The sequence below is a fragment of the Morus notabilis genome, unplaced genomic scaffold (genome assembly GCF_000414095.1).
Source record: "Morus notabilis unplaced genomic scaffold, ASM41409v2 Scaffold39, whole genome shotgun sequence".
NCBI lineage: Eukaryota > Viridiplantae > Streptophyta > Magnoliopsida > Rosales > Moraceae > Morus > Morus notabilis.
In genome coordinates this window covers 399,399-418,950 of record NW_010366566.1, presented here as the reverse complement: position 1 = coordinate 418,950, position 19,552 = coordinate 399,399, and the positions used below count along the sequence as shown (strand labels likewise).

At 37.2% G+C, this 19,552-nt stretch overlaps 3 protein-coding genes and 1 pseudogene across 5 annotated transcripts; 1 reads left to right on the top strand and 3 right to left on the bottom strand.

Annotated features, from left to right (window-relative positions):
• The first annotated feature begins 487 nt into the window (after positions 1–487).
• Positions 488–3,379, top strand: LOC21403444 (pentatricopeptide repeat-containing protein At5g40400). Its single transcript, XM_010110513.2, has one exon. The coding sequence runs from the start codon at positions 488–490 to the stop codon at positions 2,420–2,422; it is 1,935 nt and encodes a 644-aa protein (XP_010108815.2). The 3' UTR covers positions 2,423–3,379.
• Positions 3,380–4,572: 1,193 nt separating this feature from the next.
• LOC21403442 (zinc finger CCCH domain-containing protein 41) lies at positions 4,573–9,824 on the bottom strand. 3 transcript variants are annotated; one of them, XM_024173744.1, is made up of 5 exons: positions 9,498–9,824; positions 7,936–8,796; positions 6,261–7,463; positions 5,521–5,874; positions 4,573–5,355 (listed from the first exon to the last, which is right to left on the bottom strand). In XM_024173744.1, exons 2-5 carry the CDS (start codon positions 8,704–8,706, stop codon positions 4,891–4,893), a joined length of 2,793 nt encoding a protein of 930 aa, XP_024029512.1. In that variant the 5' UTR covers positions 8,707–8,796; positions 9,498–9,824; the 3' UTR covers positions 4,573–4,890. The 3 variants fall into 3 exon arrangements, with proteins under 3 accessions (XP_024029512.1, XP_024029513.1, XP_010108813.1); XM_024173745.1 differs by having other exon boundaries at positions 9,507–9,824; XM_010110511.2 differs by having other exon boundaries at positions 7,936–8,772; positions 9,507–9,824.
• On the bottom strand, positions 6,037–6,145 carry LOC112093997 (annotated as a pseudogene).
• Positions 9,825–15,460: 5,636 nt separating the features above from the next.
• On the bottom strand, positions 15,461–19,194 carry LOC21403440 (transcriptional regulator DEF1). Its single transcript, XM_010110509.2, has 3 exons — positions 18,691–19,194; positions 17,380–17,661; positions 15,461–16,945 (listed from the first exon to the last, which is right to left on the bottom strand). Exons 1-3 carry the CDS (start codon positions 19,009–19,011, stop codon positions 15,773–15,775), a joined length of 1,776 nt encoding a protein of 591 aa, XP_010108811.1. The 5' UTR covers positions 19,012–19,194; the 3' UTR covers positions 15,461–15,772.
• Between the last annotated feature and the right edge of the window lie 358 nt (positions 19,195–19,552).

The window sequence follows — 19,552 nt, the reverse complement described above, 5'->3', positions numbered from 1 at the left end:
CTTAAAATGTTATAGTTTTAGCTGGAGTTTTAAACGACGAAAATAGAAACTAAAACGACAATAAGAAGTTAATCTATTTATTTAACAATGGAACTACTTTTATCAATTTAGGGACTAAAAATTCAATAAAATTTTTAACATAGGAATTATTTTTAAAAAGATAAGATAATATAAGGACTTTTAACTATTTATAAGATACTTTTTAAATAAATAAATTATGAGAAAATTATAAGATACGATTTATTTTTTAGTTTTATTTATGAGACAAACTTAATCAACAATATTAAACTAAATAAATAAATAAATAAAAGGACCAGAATGAATAGGAAAACGACGTATTTAACTTAAAGCCGGAGGGGTGAAATCATAATTTTAATTTTCTTCTTAATAGTTAATCCTTCCTTTCCCCTCACATTTCCTCATGTCCTCATCTGAGCGTACTGCGGGTCGGCTCCGTTTCCAAAATCCCATCCTTTTTTCGCTACTCATGAATCGAACTTTATTCCATTTCGTTAATCGAATTCAGATTCTACCAACGAACTTCTCTTCAAATTCATTCTCTAACGTGAATTCACTTCGAAAATCCAATTTCTCATCTTCTTCTTCTTCTTCTTCTTCTTCTTCTTCTTCTTCTTCTTCTTCTTCTTCTCTAATAACAATTCCAGACTCAAACCCCAAACCAGCTTTAAACCCACTTTACAATCTTCTTCCTCCGACCCAGAATCCCCACAACATCGTCAATCTCATCTGCTCAAGCCTCAGACACGAAACGACACATCTTTCTCTTCTTCAAAACGACATAAAAACGCTTCTTCCCTATCTGGGTCCCAACGAAATCTCGAGGGTTTTGTTGAGATGCCAATCCAATCACTCTTCAGCTCTTACCTTCTTCAATTGGGTTAAAAACGATTTGGGTCTCAGACCCACCACTCAGAACTACTGCATTGTTGTTCATATTCTAGCTTGGTCTCGAAAGTTCTCTCCCGCCATGAAACTGTTGACGGAATTGATAGAAGTTTCTCCAAAAGACGACATTTTTCAAATTCTGATCTCCAGTGCTGAAGACTGTAACTGGGATCCGGTTGTCTTTGACATGCTCATAAAGGCTTATGTGAAATCAGGTATGATCCGAGAAGGTTTCAGTACTTTCAGGAAGATAATTGAGGTTGGTTTTTTCCCAAGTGTGATTTCCTGTAATTGTCTCTTGCATGGATTGGCTAACTTGAATTACATTGAAAATTGTTGGCGTGTGTATGAAGAAATGGGGAGAATTGGGGTCCACCCAAATGGCTATACGTTCAATATTTTAACTCGTGTGTTGTGTAAAGATGGGGATGTGGATAAAGTTAATGTTTTTATTGAGAAGATGGAAGAGGAAGGTTTTGATCCTGATGTGGTCACATACAACACTCTTATCAATACTTACTGCAAAAGAGGAAAATTAGAGGATGCATTTTATTTGTACAAGATCATGTATAGGAGGAATGTTATGCCTGATTTGGTTACTTATACAGCCTTGATGAATGGGCTTTGTAGACAAGGAAGGGTAAAAGAGGCTCATCAGCTTTTCAATGGGATGGTCCATAGAGGTTTGAACCCGGATGTCCTGTCGTATAACACTATTATTAGTGGTTATTCCAATGAGGGGAAGATGCGAGAGTGTAGATCACTATTGTATGAGATGATAGGGAGTGGAATTTGTCCTGATAGTTTCACTTGTAGGATACTTGTGGAAGGATATCAGAAAGAGGGTAAGTTGATCTCTGCTGTGAATTTGGTTGTCGAGCTTAAGAGATTTGGAGTCTCTGTTTCTTCTGACATTTATGGTTATCTGATGGTAGCATTATGTCGAGCAAATCACCCGTTTGCTGCCAAGAGTCTTTTGGAAAGAGTTTCTCGGGATGGATATGTGCCCGATATAGTTATCTATAATGAGCTGATTGAGTCTCTATGCAAATGCAATTATGCGGAAGAGGCATTGGTTTTGAAGGTTGATATGTTAAGAATGGGCTTTAAACCGAATCTTGTCACGTATAGAGCTCTTGTAGATTGCTTGTGCCGCGCAAATAGAAGTGAAGAAGGTGAATCCTTGATGAAAGAAATGGTGGAATCCGGTTTATCACCGGATCTAGCGATGTGTAGGGCATTAGTAAATGGGTACTGCAAAGAAAGAGAAGTTGCTAAAGCAGAATCACTATTGACCTTCTTCGCCACGGAATTTCAAGTTTTTGACACCGAAAGTTATAATGCACTTGTCAAAGTTTTCAGCGAGCATGGTGATACAGGCAAGTTGTTGGATTTGCAGGATAGAATGCAGAAAGTAGGTTTTGCACCAAATAGCTTGACATGTAAGTATGTGATCCATGTTTTATGGAATAGTACAAGAATTGAAAAGGGCAAGCTCCAACTAGAACGAAACTAGAAAATTTAGGGAAGACTCGATTTCGCTTGTCTTCTCTTTTAGCAGTCGATCTTGACTTCTTCTTATCTCTTTCTTCAGAAGTAAAAACTTGAGAAAGAGAGGCGGGAAGCTACTCAACTTGTTTTTCCGTAGTGAGCGCGTATCAGTCTCTAAAGTAATCGGTTGAACGCGGTCTAGGTAGAAGTGTTCCTGCGCTTGTGCCGGAAGTCTTTAATACTTTATTGATGCTAGGGAAGGGAGTAGCTATTGAATAGAATCAAGTTCAGCAGTCCAGGCGGGAGGAGTAAATCCGTAATTCCCGTAGTTCCAGAGGCAGGAAGCGCAAAAAGCTGTCAACAAGGGCAGTACCGGGGGAAGGAAGCAGATGGAATCCAGCCGGACAAGCACTGGCTTTCGGCAGACTAGCTCGCTGCTCCAGATAACTAATACAAAGAAATAAGAATAAGAATGAATGTCACGTATGGCGCTGCCGAAGGAGCTCTTGAAAGGGTTCATGATGTAGCTCGTAATTACAATGTTTCACATCTTGGACTGATTTGGACAATTTGAGGCTTGGAATTAAGAGCATGGATACTTTGGTGGAGTTATATCAATGGCTGGGTATTTACAATGGAACACAAGTCTACTCTAATGCTTTGGACCAAGTTATTGTTAACCTCCCAATTGGAGCATGTATTACTATAACCAAGCAACAAACTACTTGGTTTTGCCACTATTAAAGCTCCTATTGATCCTTAAAGGCTTCGTGAGAGGCGGCTGATATGAACCTCAAGTGTTATATTTTGCTTTTTTGGAGTCCAAAATTTTCTTGCCTAGAAGTGATCTCAAGATAATATGACACGTTTTGTTGAAATCCTTCTTTAGGGGATGGCAAGTTATCTGCTAGAAATGACGCACCAATAGTCTTTCAATCCATTTTCAAATTAAAATAAAAAATAAAAAAAAGTCTGAGACTCATGGTCCATTTAGTTCGCTGATTCGAGTTTTTAATTCGAGTTGAGATATAACTTTATGTAAGAGTTTTTTATTGTAGCAAAAAAGTTAGATGTGACTGTTTCTAAGAATTTTTTTAAAACTCAAATTTTAAATTCGAATCAGTGAAATAAATGAGGTGTGTATATAACTAAAAGTTTTCGTATGAGTTAGTGGGGACAAATGAAATGAGTATTCTCACAAAGGGACTTTTATTTCGTTTAGCAAGATTTATGTTGGTAGATTGACTTGATACGGATTTTTTTTAATTTGAATTTGGTATTGGAGATTTGAACTCTACATATGAGGCAGAGTCAATAGAGTTGATAGGAGAAGTTTATTTACCAATGAAAAATGATAACGTTATAACCGTTTTTATTACTTCTTTTTTAGTAGAACCGTTATTATTACTTTATTTTTCTTGATTTCGTAAATTTGGAATCAGATGTAAATTTACCGCTGAATTGTATTTATGGGTAATTGGGAATTTTTAATCAATCATCCCCAAGAGTGTTGTATGGAAACCAACAATGATGACTCTCCTTATATTTGTATAGGGGCTTGTTTGAGTGAGATTCATCCAATTTCACTTGCTTTTTCTCATGGCTTTTGTTAAGCATCGTCTACGCTTAGTTCTATCTCTCCTTTTCTTTTCCTTTTTTTTTTCCTTTTCTTTTCTTTTCTTTTCTTTTTTTTTTTCCTTTTCTTTTCTTTTCTTTTCTTTTTTTCTTTGCAAAATTAATCTTTTTTCTTTTGCCACTGAAAATTAATCAATAATTTAAGCTGAATGATGCCACACAAGGCGAGTCATGTTTCGGATGAACCGAGGATTTCAGGTCACTGTCTGAGCATATTAGCATGGTAATCTATGTTGGTTGCCAAGAACAGAAACCGTAGGTGGTCCTTTCTGGATTTTTTTTCTTTATTTTATTTAAAAAAATTCTCTAATACGCCTGGCATATTGATAATCACGTTTTTTTTATTATTAAATCTGCGTACTTTTTAATTTTTACGTGATTTTATGTCATATATGACGGACAAAAAACTTAATCTACCGATATGTTAGCGTACTTAAAAATATCTCTTTTATTTATTAGTAGTACCAACGTGGAATATAGATTGAACTTTGCAACGAGGAAAATGATGCGAAAAAATTAGTTGGATCAACACATGCTTTCTTGTAAGAACAAACAGAATGGGAATCAGATCCCATATATATTTTATGTGATCATTTAATTGATTTCAACAGAAAATTCAACTGACTTTTTAGTCCTAGACACATCCAAACAGATGAAATTGATCACTTAACTATACCGACCAAGTATCCTTAGGTGGGTAGTCAAAAATCAGGAAATTTCCCTTTAGACATGTCCAAGCATACAAATAACAAATCTTGGAAGATAAAATTTCAGCAATAAGAGGGATTCAGAAGATTAGAGTTCTCTACGATTTACCATTTTACCTGACTGTACAAGCTCATTATTATTAGTCCATCCTCAAAACTTATCGTCTCTGGTTGACTCTTCGTTCCCCGATGTTGGGCTCGGACTCTGCTGGGAATCTTCACCTGGTTCCATGTCCTCACCAATTCCTTTTTCTTCATTTTCAGCTTCCCCACTCTCTGATGAAGCGACTTCCTGGGAAACAATGGATGCCGGTTTTTCACCACGCTTAACATCAGCATCTGATGACCCCTTTGAAGTGGATGGAGAATTTTCTGTGCCACTTGGGTCATTGCTAGGAGTACTTGGTGTCAACCACATAAATTTCAAATTATGGCCTTGCCAGCATTTCCCATTAATAAATGCCCTCTCAGCGGAACGGCGTGTCACAAAATTTACATGAGCCGAGCAATCTTTTGATACCTCTGACTCGCTACTACCATCATAGCCTTCCACATCTTCTAGCTCCACATTCGAAATGTCACCGTACTGTAAGAAGTGTTCCCTCACCACAGCAACCTAAAAGGCATGAAGAAAATCACTTCACCTCCCATTGTTTTATAAATAAGAGTAACATGACAAACCAAGAATGTAAGGATGCAACTAAAACAATAAGCTATGAAGGCCACATAAACTTGAATGTGTATACAGAGCCATAGAGGGAGAAGGAGAGAAGAAGCTTACATTTGTAAATCCAGCCGGTAAAGGTGGGAGGATTCTAAATGCTGTAGGACGATTGTCTAATTTGTATCTGTTCACCAGAAAAGGAGACCCCACCGCTACAAATGGACGAACTGGGTGCTGCTTTGAGGTCATAGATTCCGACAGACCGACAGTTGTATTTGTTTTGGGACTATGGGAGACAATTTTATCTCCCGATTTGTTCTTATCTGTCATTGTATCAGCATGTGGTGATATTGCAATAGGACCTGAATCAGAAGACCTCGGAGTAGAAGCTTTAGCAACATCAACTGCTATCCCCACTTTAGGTCTCTTAGCAACTTGCTCCGTGTCTGAGTCACCCTTAATTCCTGTTGCCTGAAAAATATCAAAAGTTGAGACTCAAAACGTGTAATATTTGTAAAGACTTCTTATGAGGAAGTAAATACTTATCAACTGATAAGTACAAATATTAATCTCTAAACTTTATAAGTAAACACATTTATTGGTACATCTATTGCAACATAATATCCGATACAATGAAAAGCAACACATTTCTCGATTTGTGCGTGTCATCCTTGCGCAGGGGCCATGCTAATCTTCTCTATGAAAAGCAACACATTTATGATAGATTTATTGCAACATAAAGAAAACTGAAACATAGACCATGCAATCTTGGAACTTGCATTAAGTATGGAAGTATCAAATAATATTTCACTATGAAGCAAGAGACGAAAGAACAATGAGAGAACAGTAGATCTTACTTGTTTCTCTAGTTTGTCCAACTTGCGCCGGAAATCATTCCGCTTCTGCTCCAACATTTCCTGCTTTTTGCGGAGTTCTTCCTTCAACTGCTCTAAGCTGCCTAGTTTCTTCTGCAAAGGTGGAACCTTGGAACCATTTGTAACAACAGGGCTAGGTTTGTCAGGTAAAGAAGCAACATGGGTATGAACAGTACTACTCTTTGGTGCAGCAGCTTGGAGATTATCTTTGCTACTGTTTGCAAGAGATGAATTGGTTGGAACTGAAACAGATACCGGGCCATGGGGAGTTGCACAGACACTACCGCTACTACTCACATTATCATCAGGAATGCTATCGCGATTGGCCCAATATAGCCTGATAAAGCGATTTCCCATCACAGCATCAGGAGCCTTTAAAGCTGCCTCAGCCTCTTCCCTCTTCGAAAACTGGACAAAAGCTCGCTCAGTATTCATTGGTATGTAAATGTCAATAACCTCTCCAAACTTTTGAAAATGGGAAAGAAGAGCCTCCCTTTTATTGCTTTTCAGAGGAATCCCATTTACAAACAGAGTACGCAATGCTTTTTGAGATGGTTTCCGATTGTTACGCATGGTGTCAACCTGTGTCTTTTCAGATGAATCCAAAGGTTTTGGACCAGCATCCTCAGCAACGATCTGCTTTCCTTGCCGAGATGAAATTGGAATCCCTGCTGATGCCACTTTATCTTCCTTGCTGTCATTCTCAATATAATCCGAGGAACTTATTGCAGCATCACTTTTCTCCTTTACATCTAATCTACTTTTTGAACTGCCAATTCGACCCCAAACTGATGTACTGTGTGAACCAACAGCATTTCCAGAGCTTCTTAATTGGAAATTATCAGAAGGATCACCATTCATCAAAGATTCAGTTTCATCTATCTTGGATGGATTTAAAGCTAGAAGTGCATTTGATGTTTCAGGACAATTGTTATTCCACAGGGGTTGATCAGGATCATATAAATCAGCTCCAGTCACACAACCAGAACCAGAATATGAACCATTCAAACCCAAACCATCATCAGCAAAACCAGGCTTACTAGTTTTGCTATGTAATCCTTTATTATTCAGTGATGTTGTTGAAGAAGAACTTATCGCTGCTAGAGATCCAGGCCCAGGTCCACTGGTTGTTCCAAGTAGATGTGCACTTGGAAGTGAAACGGGAAGGTTGAACTGTGAAAGACTCTGTACATTGCAAAGAAAACAAATTGCTCTTTACAAGTTAAACAAATATCCAAGAAGATAACGGAAAAAGCATCTAGCCAAGGATTGGCAGCCTGATAATAAAATCATGCATGATAATAAAAATCATGACTTGGTGATAATGAAATAAAATTAGCATGTTGCAATCAGACAATTCAAACATATTACATTAGTGAAGCAAAAATGTATTAACCTCCTATGAACCATTTCACAGTAATAAGGAACCAGCAAAGGCTAGGAAGCATACAGCAGATCTCAGTGATATTCTAAGGTCAGAACATACGAATATCATGTCTAGTGATTATTTAGTTATGGTATTAAAGTCCAGTCCTAGTATAGATACATAAATATGCCTTACCATACAGTTTTACTTATACGTTCAGAAAACAATACACCAACTTCGAAAAAGCCACTGGTATATTATTAAAAGGAACTATGTTTGCAGTACACATACCTGAACATCCTCGATAACTATTCGATTGACACCATGCTCCATTGGGCATATGTCCCCTCTTAGACAAAAACCACGCTCCTCAAAATCTCTACAACGTTGGCGAGGAATGCCTATATTCAATGAAGAAGGAATTGGCGGTCTGAGAGTTCCTGGCAAACCAATGGAATGAATTGCATCAAGGCCCCCATTTGGTAATCCAGGAGTTAAGCCAAATGCATTCCAAGACGCATTCTGTGCATTTGAAATATTTAGCAACCCTCTTCCAGCAAATAAACTTGGAGGAATGGAGCCCTGAACCACTTGTGAAGCAATATCAGAGCTGAATCTAGAATCACGTTGGTTCCATGACCCAAGGTCCCTTCCTCTTCCCCTAGAAGGGATAGGGTCACCAGAAAATGTGTGATTTGGCCTGATTCTTTGATTTATATCCAATGGTGATCGAATTGTTGATGCATGGCCAGGGCGTCTCTTATCGAACTTTCCAGACTCAAAATGGTTGGAGTTATAATTTTTCCAAGGAGCACTTGCTTGAGAGTCGTTCTCCCTGAAATGGTTCCCATTTGGGAAAGGTTTGTTCCGCTTTCTAAACGGCCTCGTAAAAACTTGATCAAGTGTATCTCTCTCCAAAGATTGAGAACGAGTGTCCCGCCTACGATGCTTGTGATTCCGATCGTCGTCATCATCATCACTAACTTCTTTCTCCTCTGGGTCACTATTACAATCAGAAGAAGAAAGATTCCCTAGTTTCGGAGAAGAAATTTTTAACTCCATTTCCAATGTTGTTTTATGGCATCCAAGTGTTCCAACCCCAACTTGAGAAACAAACTACTTGAATCTCTAAAGCAGTTACAACAAAGGAACCTAGTATCAGAAGAATAATTAGTGCAAGTTACAATAAGGTTTTAATAATGAAAATTTAAACTTACAAAATCAAATTAGCAGTATCCTAAGCTTATTGCTTCCAAAATACGCATGATCTTAAAAGTGGATCAATTACCACTAACAGAAAACAAAGTACAGAGAAAGGTAAAAAATAATGATCAACAGAGACTATAATCGCGTTATAACCATTTTCTGTCAAACCTAATTCTTTACCAGACTCAAAGCTGTGCAATTCATATGCTAGTACATACAAAAACCTCGAAAAATGATTCTGACATATATGGTCTTGCAAATTTGAAGAAACAAAAGCTACATGAAACTAGACCCAATATCAAAACTGTACATATATCTGTCCCGTAGCCGCTATTTAAACCAGATTATGAACAAAATTATCAATAAATATTGCATAAAAAATGTCAACAAATCATGAAAAACGCTAATCAACAAGTAAACCCAGCAACATAAACATATATACAAAAAAAAAATAACAATAAAATAAAAGCTCCCGAAACAGAGGTTTTCGCAATTCAGAATTGGAAGACGCGAAGCAATCGATAAACTTAACGATATTGCAGAGACAAAAAACCCTAATAATTTGCATTTGTCGACGATAATCTAGGTTAAGAATAAATAGTCGATTAATAGTGCGAAAATTGATAAATAGGGTAACGAATTCTTACGGATTTTACCAGAATTCAGCAGCCAATGCCGCGAAGAGCTTGGAATAAGTGGAGATTGAAATAAAAAACTTCTTATGTCAGAAGGCAGCGACGAGAGGGACGAATACCAGTAACGAAACTGAAGGGGCAGGATCGTAATAAAGAAATGATCGACGGAGCTTTAATTGAGAGCTTGTCGTCGGAGAGAGATATCTAGGAGCAAAAAACATGAGAGAGAGAGAGGTTTTGTGACTGTGACTTGTTTGGGGGTTTGAAGCTTTACGGGGAGCATACAGGATTTTGGGAGAGAGAGAGGAGAGAGAGACGAAAAATTAGATTTGGAAATTGCATTTTTCTCCCACGAACTTCTACAAAATTATTGGTCGTCCTTTTATATTTACTTTTATTTTCTACTTCATCAGAGTATTCTTCTTTCTTTTTTTTTTTCCTTTTTTGGAAGGGTTAATTTAGTCATTTTCAATCCCTAAACTATAATAGGTCATATACAATTTCGATTCTTAGGGCTTGTTCGTTTACATTTTTTAAGTTAGAGTGACTTGAATTCAGATCTTAATTTGACTTATGGTGTATTTGAATATGGTTTGAGTTGGAATTCTAATTTGAGTTTGTGTTTGGATGTGCACATTTTGAGTTATAGTTTGAATTGAGAATCTATTTAAGTTTGTATTTGGGTTGATCAAAACTTAAATTTATATTTATATAGTATTTTAATAAAAACTAAATGGTGATAAACAAATTTTAATAGGATATATAAGTGGGGTTTTATTCGTCTCTTCGTTGTGAATGCATAAAAAAATCATCTCAATTGAAATTAAAACGAAAAAGTTATAACGTTTTTAAGAATAGAAAAAATATTGTTCATTAACTTGAGTTTGAGTTTAGGAACTTGAGTTGAAGGGAGAACTTGAACTCAGATTTTACAAATGAACGTGAACTTGAATAGAGTTAGGCTTGTTCAGTTGCATTTTTGAGTTATGGTGATTTGAGTATAGATCTTGAGTTGAATTTGAGACGTAACTTGAATTGAAGTCGTAACTTGAATTTGTGTTTGTGTAACACCCTGAAGAATTAATTGAGATTAATTAAGGTAATTGAGATTATTAGTGTGCCTAATCTGAATTATTAATTGAGAATTAATTAATAAATGTTTCTGCCACGTGTGAGTTTAAATAGTGCCAAGGTATTTAAATTATTCTCAGTAATTTATTTTAACCCAGAAGTGTGTATGGGCGCATTTCTGGACTGCTCTTTTAAAATATTGTACACATGTCCTTTTCTTTTTCTTTTTCCTTTTCTTTTCTTTCTTTCTCTTTCCTTTCCCGTGCACTCTCTCTCTCTTTCTTCACTCTCACTGCTGTGCTCTCTCTCTTTCTCTCTCACTCTCATTTTTGTCCCAAATCAAACGGATCTTGAACCGAGAAAGGATTTAAAGAAGTTTTCAACGCCAAGAGAAGGATTCGAGGTAAGATTACTGAAAGAACCTCTCTTGAATCTCAAGTTTTTAAATTTCAAAACTTATTTTTAGTTCAAACCGGATTTTGATGGTTTTTGAGTAAAACTAGAGTAGAAATTGGAGATATTGGGTTCTTTGGACTTGTTTTAGGACCTAGAACCCAGATCTAGTGGTTTTCTTTTGAAATATCTCGATTTGGGACTGGATTTGTAGGTTTTGGACTGATTTCCGTGAGCTTCTCTCGCGCAGCTGATTCCACCGGTCGACCTGTGCGGTCGACCGGATCACATGGAAATCGGTCATACCAGATTGCAGGCTGACCGGTCTGGTCGACCGGTAGTGTTGCACTGCTCTGTCACCGGTCGACCGGTTGACACGGGGTTTGACCCTGTTTGGCCTGAAATTGTTGTTTTGACCATTGTTTTTTGGGAGAACCCAAATTAGCTTCATTTGGAGACTTGAGATAAATGAATTAGCATTGTTAATCCTTGATTTGAGATTGAAAACCCTTGGAATGATATTTTGAAACATGAAAATGGATTAGGGCACACTAATAGGAAATCTTGGTTGGAAATTTAGATTTGGATTGCCTTAGGAATGAGAATTAATCCTAAAGTGTTGTCTTGCATCAGTGATCGCTGAGGATTCAGACTGAAGGGGCTTGAGGAAGCGGAAGCCGGAAAAGGCAACGCTAGTCCCAGGTTTGATAGTGTGAGGTAGGATTTCTATCCCTTTTCCTTGTGAGCCTATTTTGAAAAAGGATTTTGGCCTTGAAAATGTTTTAAAGAAAGGGATTGGTTTGTGAAAGAAAACGTTTTGAAAACCATGGCTTGTTTAGTCATGGAACCTCATGGCTTGTCCAGTCATGGGGCCCGCGGCTTGAGTAGTTCGTGGGGTCGTATTAACGATTTCAAAATGTTAATGAATGATTTCTTAATAAAGAGATCTTGTGAACTGGTAATAGAGTCTATTGCTGTAAGCCTAGATAGGATGCGGAGAGTGTATCCTCGGGGGCAGAACCCGAAACTCGGTCTGGGTAGGTGAGGCACTTGGTTAGGTGAGTAATTTGTACTAATTACTTGCTGAAGCCTGTAATATGGAGATTTTACATTTATTTCCTTTGAGAAAAAGGATGTGAGGTTCCGGCTATCTGTTGGAACTGAATGTCTACTTATTTACGTACCCATTTATTTATTTACTTGCACTTTATCTATTTATTTACTTTACGTCTCTGTAAATAATATCCTATTAGGCCTTTCGCTCACGTTTTATGTTTCAAATGTATTAAACCCCTCCCAGGAGACTATAGGAGCGGGGCACTGTAGCTGGATAATTGCTACGGAGCAGCTAAGTTGTGCTGCTATTGGAATCAAGTGAGGATCGTGGACATCCTCTTGGACAAATGTAAGGAATTTGAGAAATTCTGTAAACTTATGTAATATTTGGATGAACTAGACCCAGGTTGATATCTGTTGTAATGATTATTTACATGAGCATGTATGTACGATACTGTATGTCCTGTAGGGTGAAGCCCTGTGTGTCAGAGGCTCCGGAATTCTGTAATTTATTTATATTTTAATGCAGTTAAGTGTGGGGCCCGGTTGGGAATATGCTTTATTAATCCCTAATCGAGCTCTACGTCACCCACCCCGTTTGGGGGGGCGTGACAGTTTGGTTGTGTACATTTAAATTATGGTTTGAGATGAGAATCTTTTTGAGTTTGTGTTTGGGTGGATCAAAACTTAGTTGTATTTAGATAGTATTTTAATAAAAACTCAATAATTATGAAAAATTTTAATAGGGTATATGGGTGGGGTTTTATTCGTCTTTTCGTTGTAAACGCATAAAAAAAGAATCATTTCAATCGAAATTAAAACGAAAAAGATAGCATTTTAAGAATAGAAAAAAAATAGTATTCATTAACTTGAGTTTGAGTTTAGGAACTTGAGTTGAAGGAGAAACTTGAACTCAGATTTTAACCCCAAACTCAAGTTAAAATTCAAGTTTAAACTCAAATTTTACAAAAGAACATGAACTTGAATAAAGTTGTAACTTGAGTTTAATTTTTTTTAAAATTTTGGTGTAAATGAACAAGTCTTTTGTAACTTAAGTTCAATTTTTTTTTTTTAGTTTGAGGGCAAATGAAAAGACTCTTGAAACATCTCAAAACGAGTCCCCAATTTATAGAATTGTCTCAAATTAATGCTAATATTGCAGTCATGTTGATTTGGAGTGATTTGGAGTGCAGTCACGTTGGTAGTAGTGGTAAAATTGTCGCTCATGTTCTAGCCTCTCATGGTGCTCAATGTAATCAGACTATTGTGAGCTCTTGGATGATTTCTCGTTTTGTAACAGATGTTGTTATTGCCGATTTGGTTAGCCTTTGATTATTATCAAGCATTTTCCTTCAAAAACTTTTGTGAATTAATATGTTAGGTCACAGTTGCTAAGAAAAAAAAAAAATTGTCTTTTCCTTTGAGATTTTAATAATAATACAGAAAAATGACTAATTCTCTAATTTGAAATAAATTGGAATGGACTCATTTTATAATGTTTTAAAATTTAAAGATCGAAATAGATTTGGTCGATAAATTGTGAAATAAAAATAAATCTTACTATTTTGATAAATGTCTGGTATTTCTTTGCTCGTATGAGTTAATTGTTTATTTATTTATTTATTTATTGAAAGGAAAACTTCATTTATACTAATTAAATGAGTACAATGTGAATGACTTTGTAGTATAATATAGGGAGAAAGAGAAAAATAGGCTAAAACTTGAGATGAATTAAAATTAATAGGTCAATAGTTTACATAAGTTAATAAACAGGTTAAATTACTGTTTTTGTTCATAATTTGTCTGGTTATGAACCATAACTTGACAAGTTATTGTCCATAATTCACGGTTTTTGTCAATAACTTGTCTGGCTATGAACCATAACTTGACAAGTTTGTCCATAACTTATCTGGTTATGAACCATAACTTGACAAGTTATGGCCTATTAATTTTTATAACTAAAAATTGGCCTATATACTTTCTTAAGCTTTTCATATTGGCCTATTTTTTACTATTTTAATATAATATATAACCTTCAACTGAAACCGGTTCCACTAGTACAACTTAATTACGTTCAATAGGTAAAATGTATGCTAGAGGCCCAAAAACGAGAAGTATCTCAGCACACTAAGAACAAGCTCAATAATACTCTTTTTTACTAAAACCCTACAATCGATATAAACTTTTGATCATTTGAGAGCCACAACAATATAGCACAAAGGCCACTACATAGACTCCATATTAGAGAACAAAACAAAGGCCGGGAAGTGGGGAGACTACCTCCATTATTACAACGGAAAGCAGTAAAATAACGAAAACACACTAAACCTAAATGATGAAAATATCACCTTTTTAATTTGACAAACATAGAACTTAAAACAACCGGGTAACTTAAAATATCACCTTTTTAATTTGACAATGACGAAAACTATGGTGACAAGCCGACCACTGCTGAGAATGAGCAAGGAAGCCGCAACATTGCTAGCGAAGCAAAGGAGGTCCCAAAAGAAAGCGGGCCTCTGACGCAAAGAACCACAAGTCGCCACCTACCTCTATTGACTAGGGAGGATGCCGCCTTCATGGATCCACCGCCCGACAAAGACCAAAGTCCTCAAAGAGAAAATAACTCTGAGCACCGACACGCAGCCTCTCCACCATCTCCGCCTGACAAACAACAAAGCCACTTGGGCTTTAGGGATGCTGGCTCTCTAATGCAGCCATAACTAATAGACAAGCACGCGTCGGAACTGCTCCTTCCCAAAACGTGAGCACATAAAACAATTCCCAAAATAACCCCCGTCACGTTGCTCAGACACCCCCATATGGGGCCGGAAGTCTAGAGACCAACTTAGAGGCAACACCAGACTCCAACCCTTCAAACTCCCTTGTTGAGATGGCATACATACACCAAAAAGAAAAAAGAAGAAACCCTAACAGAGGGAAAGGGAGAGAATTTAGTTGTTTATTTAATTATATAAAGAAAAGATATTCCTTTTTAATTGTGAAAAATATAAATATAAAAAAAGTAATGAAATTTGCCTGAATTATTAATTTTTTTAGTTTGCAGTTGTTTCTGAGATTTTTGAATCTCTATTCATCTTTGAAGATTTTGTAAATTTTTCTTTTTCGTTCTGTGTTATCAAGAAAGGGATAATTATAAATCTTTTCGTTCCAAAATTAAAAATCAATGGATAAATATCGAGAATGGAAGTTAAAATAACTAGTAAGCGATACTAACCATATCAAGAGTACCGTCACCTGTCTCTTGTGTACATTATACATATAAATCTAGAAATAAATTTATTTCAACATCTAGAAACCTTGGGAATTATCCACACACACAAATTGCTAAACGCACTTATTTTTCATATTTGATTGTTAAATTTGATTCTCACTGTAACATTGTGTCAGAAATGAACAATACAGTAACATTCAATTTCGACAGTGAGAGTTAGACATGGCAATACCAACATATTCCTACAGGAACATTTGCATTATAATGGTGAGCTCCGAACAGAATTCAATTATCCACTTAAAAAAAGTTATTTGGAGTATACACAAATGAGATATAAACGGGTAGGGACCAACCAGAATGAGCATGTTCAAACTAACCACAAGAAAACAGAAATGAAATGGGGGAAAGACAAGTGAAATGCCGAGCAAAAAGAGTCACAGCCCTCATCCCTTTTTTCAGACTATAAAGACCTCATCAATGATCCAGCAATAAGTGAAACTTCTGTACATCAGTCTGAACAGTAACAAACATATTACCGTCCAAACCAACCCCTAGGAAGCTGACCTTCACCTTCATTCATCAACTTATCCAGCACAACGTTCAGGTCAACTGACTGGCCGTTCTCCGTAAGCTTTCTAACGGTTGCCCTCACATGGTCTCTGGGAAACCCCATAGTTGTCACTTTATCAATCACATCATCAATGGGAACCCTGTTTCCAGTCCCGGAAGAACCTGAACCAGCGCCAACCGTAGAAGCAGCAGGCAAGGCGTGGGGCAGTACCCGAGCAGTTGGCATCTGCGGATAACCACTTCCACCACTTTGAGCTGTGGTAGGAGAATGAGGTTTAACCCCAGATGTATATTGAGAGGGCAATCCACCATAGTGAAACTGTTCACTAAGCCCAGATGTCAGACCATATCCAGAGGGAAAACTCGAACTAGGCCGACTGGACGGTGGTGGCTCGTACCCATGAGAGGGTGGGGCCCCATAGAACTGCTGGGAGGGAGGTGGACCAGTTGGTGGCTGAGAGGGTGGTTGGCGAAGGTTGGGAGGGTAGTTCTGAGAAGGAACGTAAGGTGGCTCTTCAGAATGGTGGCTCAGCGGAGGTTGGAGTTGAGCAGGATTAACAGGTGCAAGAGATGGGTGCTGTTGGGGCGGTTGGGGTGGTGGCTGAGAGAACTGTGGTTGAGGAGTTGGTTGGTATTGTTGAGGTTGTGGTATGGCAGAAGGGGGAAGTTGCTGCTGACCAGGGTATTGCTGGTTTTGTGGTTCTTGGGTTTGACCTGGTGCCGGGAAGTAAGGGTCTCGCTGGGGGACAGAAGTGATCTGATTTTGAGGAAATTGGTTTGGAAGTTGAACTGGTGGTGGCAGGTTCTGCTGGGGGGCTGGTTGTGGAGGAGCATTTGGAGAAGAGAAAGAAGGATGTGGTGGTGGAATGTTAACCGGAGGAGGAAGCTGTTGTTGGGATTGTTGAGGAACATTCGGAGAGGAGAAAGAAGGATGTGGTGGCGGAATGTTAACAGGGAGAGGAAGCTGTTGCTGGGATTGTTGAGGAGCAGATGCTGCTGGCTGCACAGGATCCACATGCACTGTGTTCTGAGTTTCTTGATGCTGATCTACATTAGATAATTGAACCTTCGCAAGCTGTAGCTGGGCCTCAACTATTTCTTGTTTGTCCTTCAAAACCTGGACCCCAGATTGTACCTGCATGATTTTTAATAAAAATATAAGAGCACAATAAAATGGTCCACGAATTATGAAGCAACATAAACCATATGCTCAAATTTTTGTTCCCCTGACACGTGAAAGCAAGTAATCAGTTTGACTAAAGAGATTTCGTTCCATGACAACATGGAATCATCCACTACGCCTAAACCAGTTTGACTTGTATGCATCTAATGTTAGTAAGCAATTTGATTTGAAATTGAAGCAGAAACACCATTAGCATTAGCAAATGTTAACGGGAAATGGTATGTTTCTTTACTCCTGAGTTTGCTATGCCACTAGAGTAACTTTAACACAACAAATATATATATATATATATATATATATACTCGACCTAAATACAAAATGCAACCAAGACGTTAAGCTAACACCAACACGAAACACATTACAATTAGAGAAGATAGGGAAGATACCTCTCTTAGAATATTCTCCAACTGCCTCATCTTCCCATCAGTGCTTCCATGATTGTTCCCAACTGATACCTTCAAATCATCCACAGAATTCTCCAGATTACGAGTTCTACTTTCCAGTTGTGTCAGTCGAGCACTAACGCCATCCAAAACATGTAGCAAATTATCCGCATGTTTCTTCATGGTCTTATCAATCTCAGCCATGATTGTAGAAGAATCAAATGAACTTTGGTCCTTCTCCAGAATGAACTTCGCTGGTTCAACGGAGTCCAGAGAACTATAATTCTGTACAAAATAAGAATCACTATGAAAATGAACAGCAAGCAAATTTGTTCATAAAGACCCTATACCAAAAATGAGACATTATTTAGATAACCTGTAATATATTGAAAATTTAGAAATTAGATCAAAGCCTCTAGAAAAGGGAACAAAATCAGAAGAATATTATTCATAACAACGCACCAAGATCATATCACAGACATAAGATAACCTATAATGCCCTAGTTCGTCCCATGATTCCCTAGAACATATGATTAAAAAGCCTCCACAAAAGGGAACAAAACCACAAGGCAACCGAAGATATAAAAACAACCTAATTTCTTTGTACACGAACGGAAAATAGAGATTGAGAGTGAAAGGAGAAAGGAAAAAAATAATGATCAACAAAGACTAAGATCACGTTATAACCATTTTTATCAGCCTAGTTCTTTAGCAAACTCCAAAAGGTATGCAATTCATTAGCTAGTTGATACTGCCTATAAAAACCTTGAAAAAATTACCCTTAAAAAAATAACAAACTTTTTTTTTTTTTTGTGTGCGAGTGGTTTTTTGCTCAGAATTATGAACTTGATTTGATATATGAGGTCGTGCAGATTTCTGAAGAAACCAAAGTTGCTAGACCAAAGTGTACTCTGTTAAAATTAGACCTAATAGCACAGTTGCAAATACGAGGTTTTCGCAATTGCAAATTAAAAGACGTTAAGCACTCCAATAAACATAACGATAATGCAGAGACCAAAAACCCTAATAATTTGCATTGCTTGATAATAATCTAGGTTTCGAATAAAGACCCGATTAATAGTGAGATAAACCATAAAAAGATATTAGGACAACGAAATATTACTGTCTTCACCAGAATTCAGCAGCCACTGCTGCAAATTGTTCGCAATTCTTACATTTTTCTTATTGAAAACATTAGATAAACCTAAATCCTCCTAAAATTCCGATCGATCATAGAACTCCTTTGAAAATTCAGATAATGATAAAATCCTAAATCTACCCTAATTTGTTTGAGAAAGAGAAGGTGATAGATACCCTGAAAGGAGAGCCAGTTTTGGGCTTGGAATCGCCGGGGCTCCAAGCCCTAGTTGATCCTCCGATAGCCGGTGCAGAGTCGAAATTCGGAGGCGGCGAAGAAGAGGCTCCGAGACCGGCGATTGGGCGAAGAGGCTGGAAATCATAGCTGGGGAAGATTTCTTCCTTCTTGGAGATTCCATTGCCGGTTCCGCCATGGCCGGTCTGATCTTCGTCTTCGCGGGGATGGCTCATGAGGTCGATGAAGTCCTTCATCTGCGGCGACGATGATCCCTGCGATAGATCCATTATCTGTTTGTCCATATACGGCGTCGTATTCATCGATCGGACAAAACAGCACGAGAAACTTGATGTTTGTTTCTGGGATTTGGAGAAGTTAATCGAGGTGTTGTGTGACTTGTGAGGAAAACTAGTTCGAGTGGAGAGAAGCTTTCTGCTCTTTTCTCGAATTTCGGTTCCTTAGTGACGACGTTTTATTTGGTCATCAATGTATTAGCATTTTGTTAGTCCTTACTCCTTGGCATATGAATATTATAACTTTCTGTTTTTTAACGTGCTTTGGGTGTTCATTGCATAGATTAAATTGGATTAAAAGAATTTTGAGATTGGTTATGAAGTTATAGATTGAAAATTTTTCAATTTGCATAATCTGCTGAACTATATATATTTTTCTATATATGCTTAAATAACATATGTAAGATTTTTTTTTTCTATTATGTAATACATATAATTTAAGTATACATGTAATTACGTATAGAATCTCAATATTATTTAAATTTTATGTTATGTTATGTTTGTGTTTAATTTTATGATAATATTGAAAAAATAATAATAATAATAAATGGCCTATAAGAGTCAAGGT

Excerpts from the sequence above, each read along its gene's own strand:
- LOC21403444 (XM_010110513.2), top strand. The coding sequence starts at position 488 with ATGAATCGAACTTTATTCCATTTCGTTAATCGAATTCAGATTCTACCA.
- LOC21403442 (XM_024173744.1), bottom strand. The coding sequence starts at position 8,706 with ATGGAGTTAAAAATTTCTTCTCCGAAACTAGGGAATCTTTCTTCTTCT. Across the intron at positions 7,464-7,935 it reads TAGTTATCGAGGATGTTCAG|AGTCTTTCACAGTTCAACCT; the intron begins GTATGTGTACTG and ends TGCAATGTACAG. Across the intron at positions 5,356-5,520 it reads TACCGGCTGGATTTACAAAT|GTTGCTGTGGTGAGGGAACA; the intron begins GTAAGCTTCTTC and ends CATGCCTTTTAG.
- LOC21403440 (XM_010110509.2), bottom strand. The coding sequence starts at position 19,011 with ATGAATACGACGCCGTATATGGACAAACAGATAATGGATCTATCGCAG. Across the intron at positions 17,662-18,690 it reads AAACTGGCTCTCCTTTCAGG|AATTATAGTTCTCTGGACTC; the intron begins GTATCTATCACC and ends TATTTTGTACAG. Across the intron at positions 16,946-17,379 it reads TGGAGAATATTCTAAGAGAG|GTACAATCTGGGGTCCAGGT; the intron begins GTATCTTCCCTA and ends AAAATCATGCAG.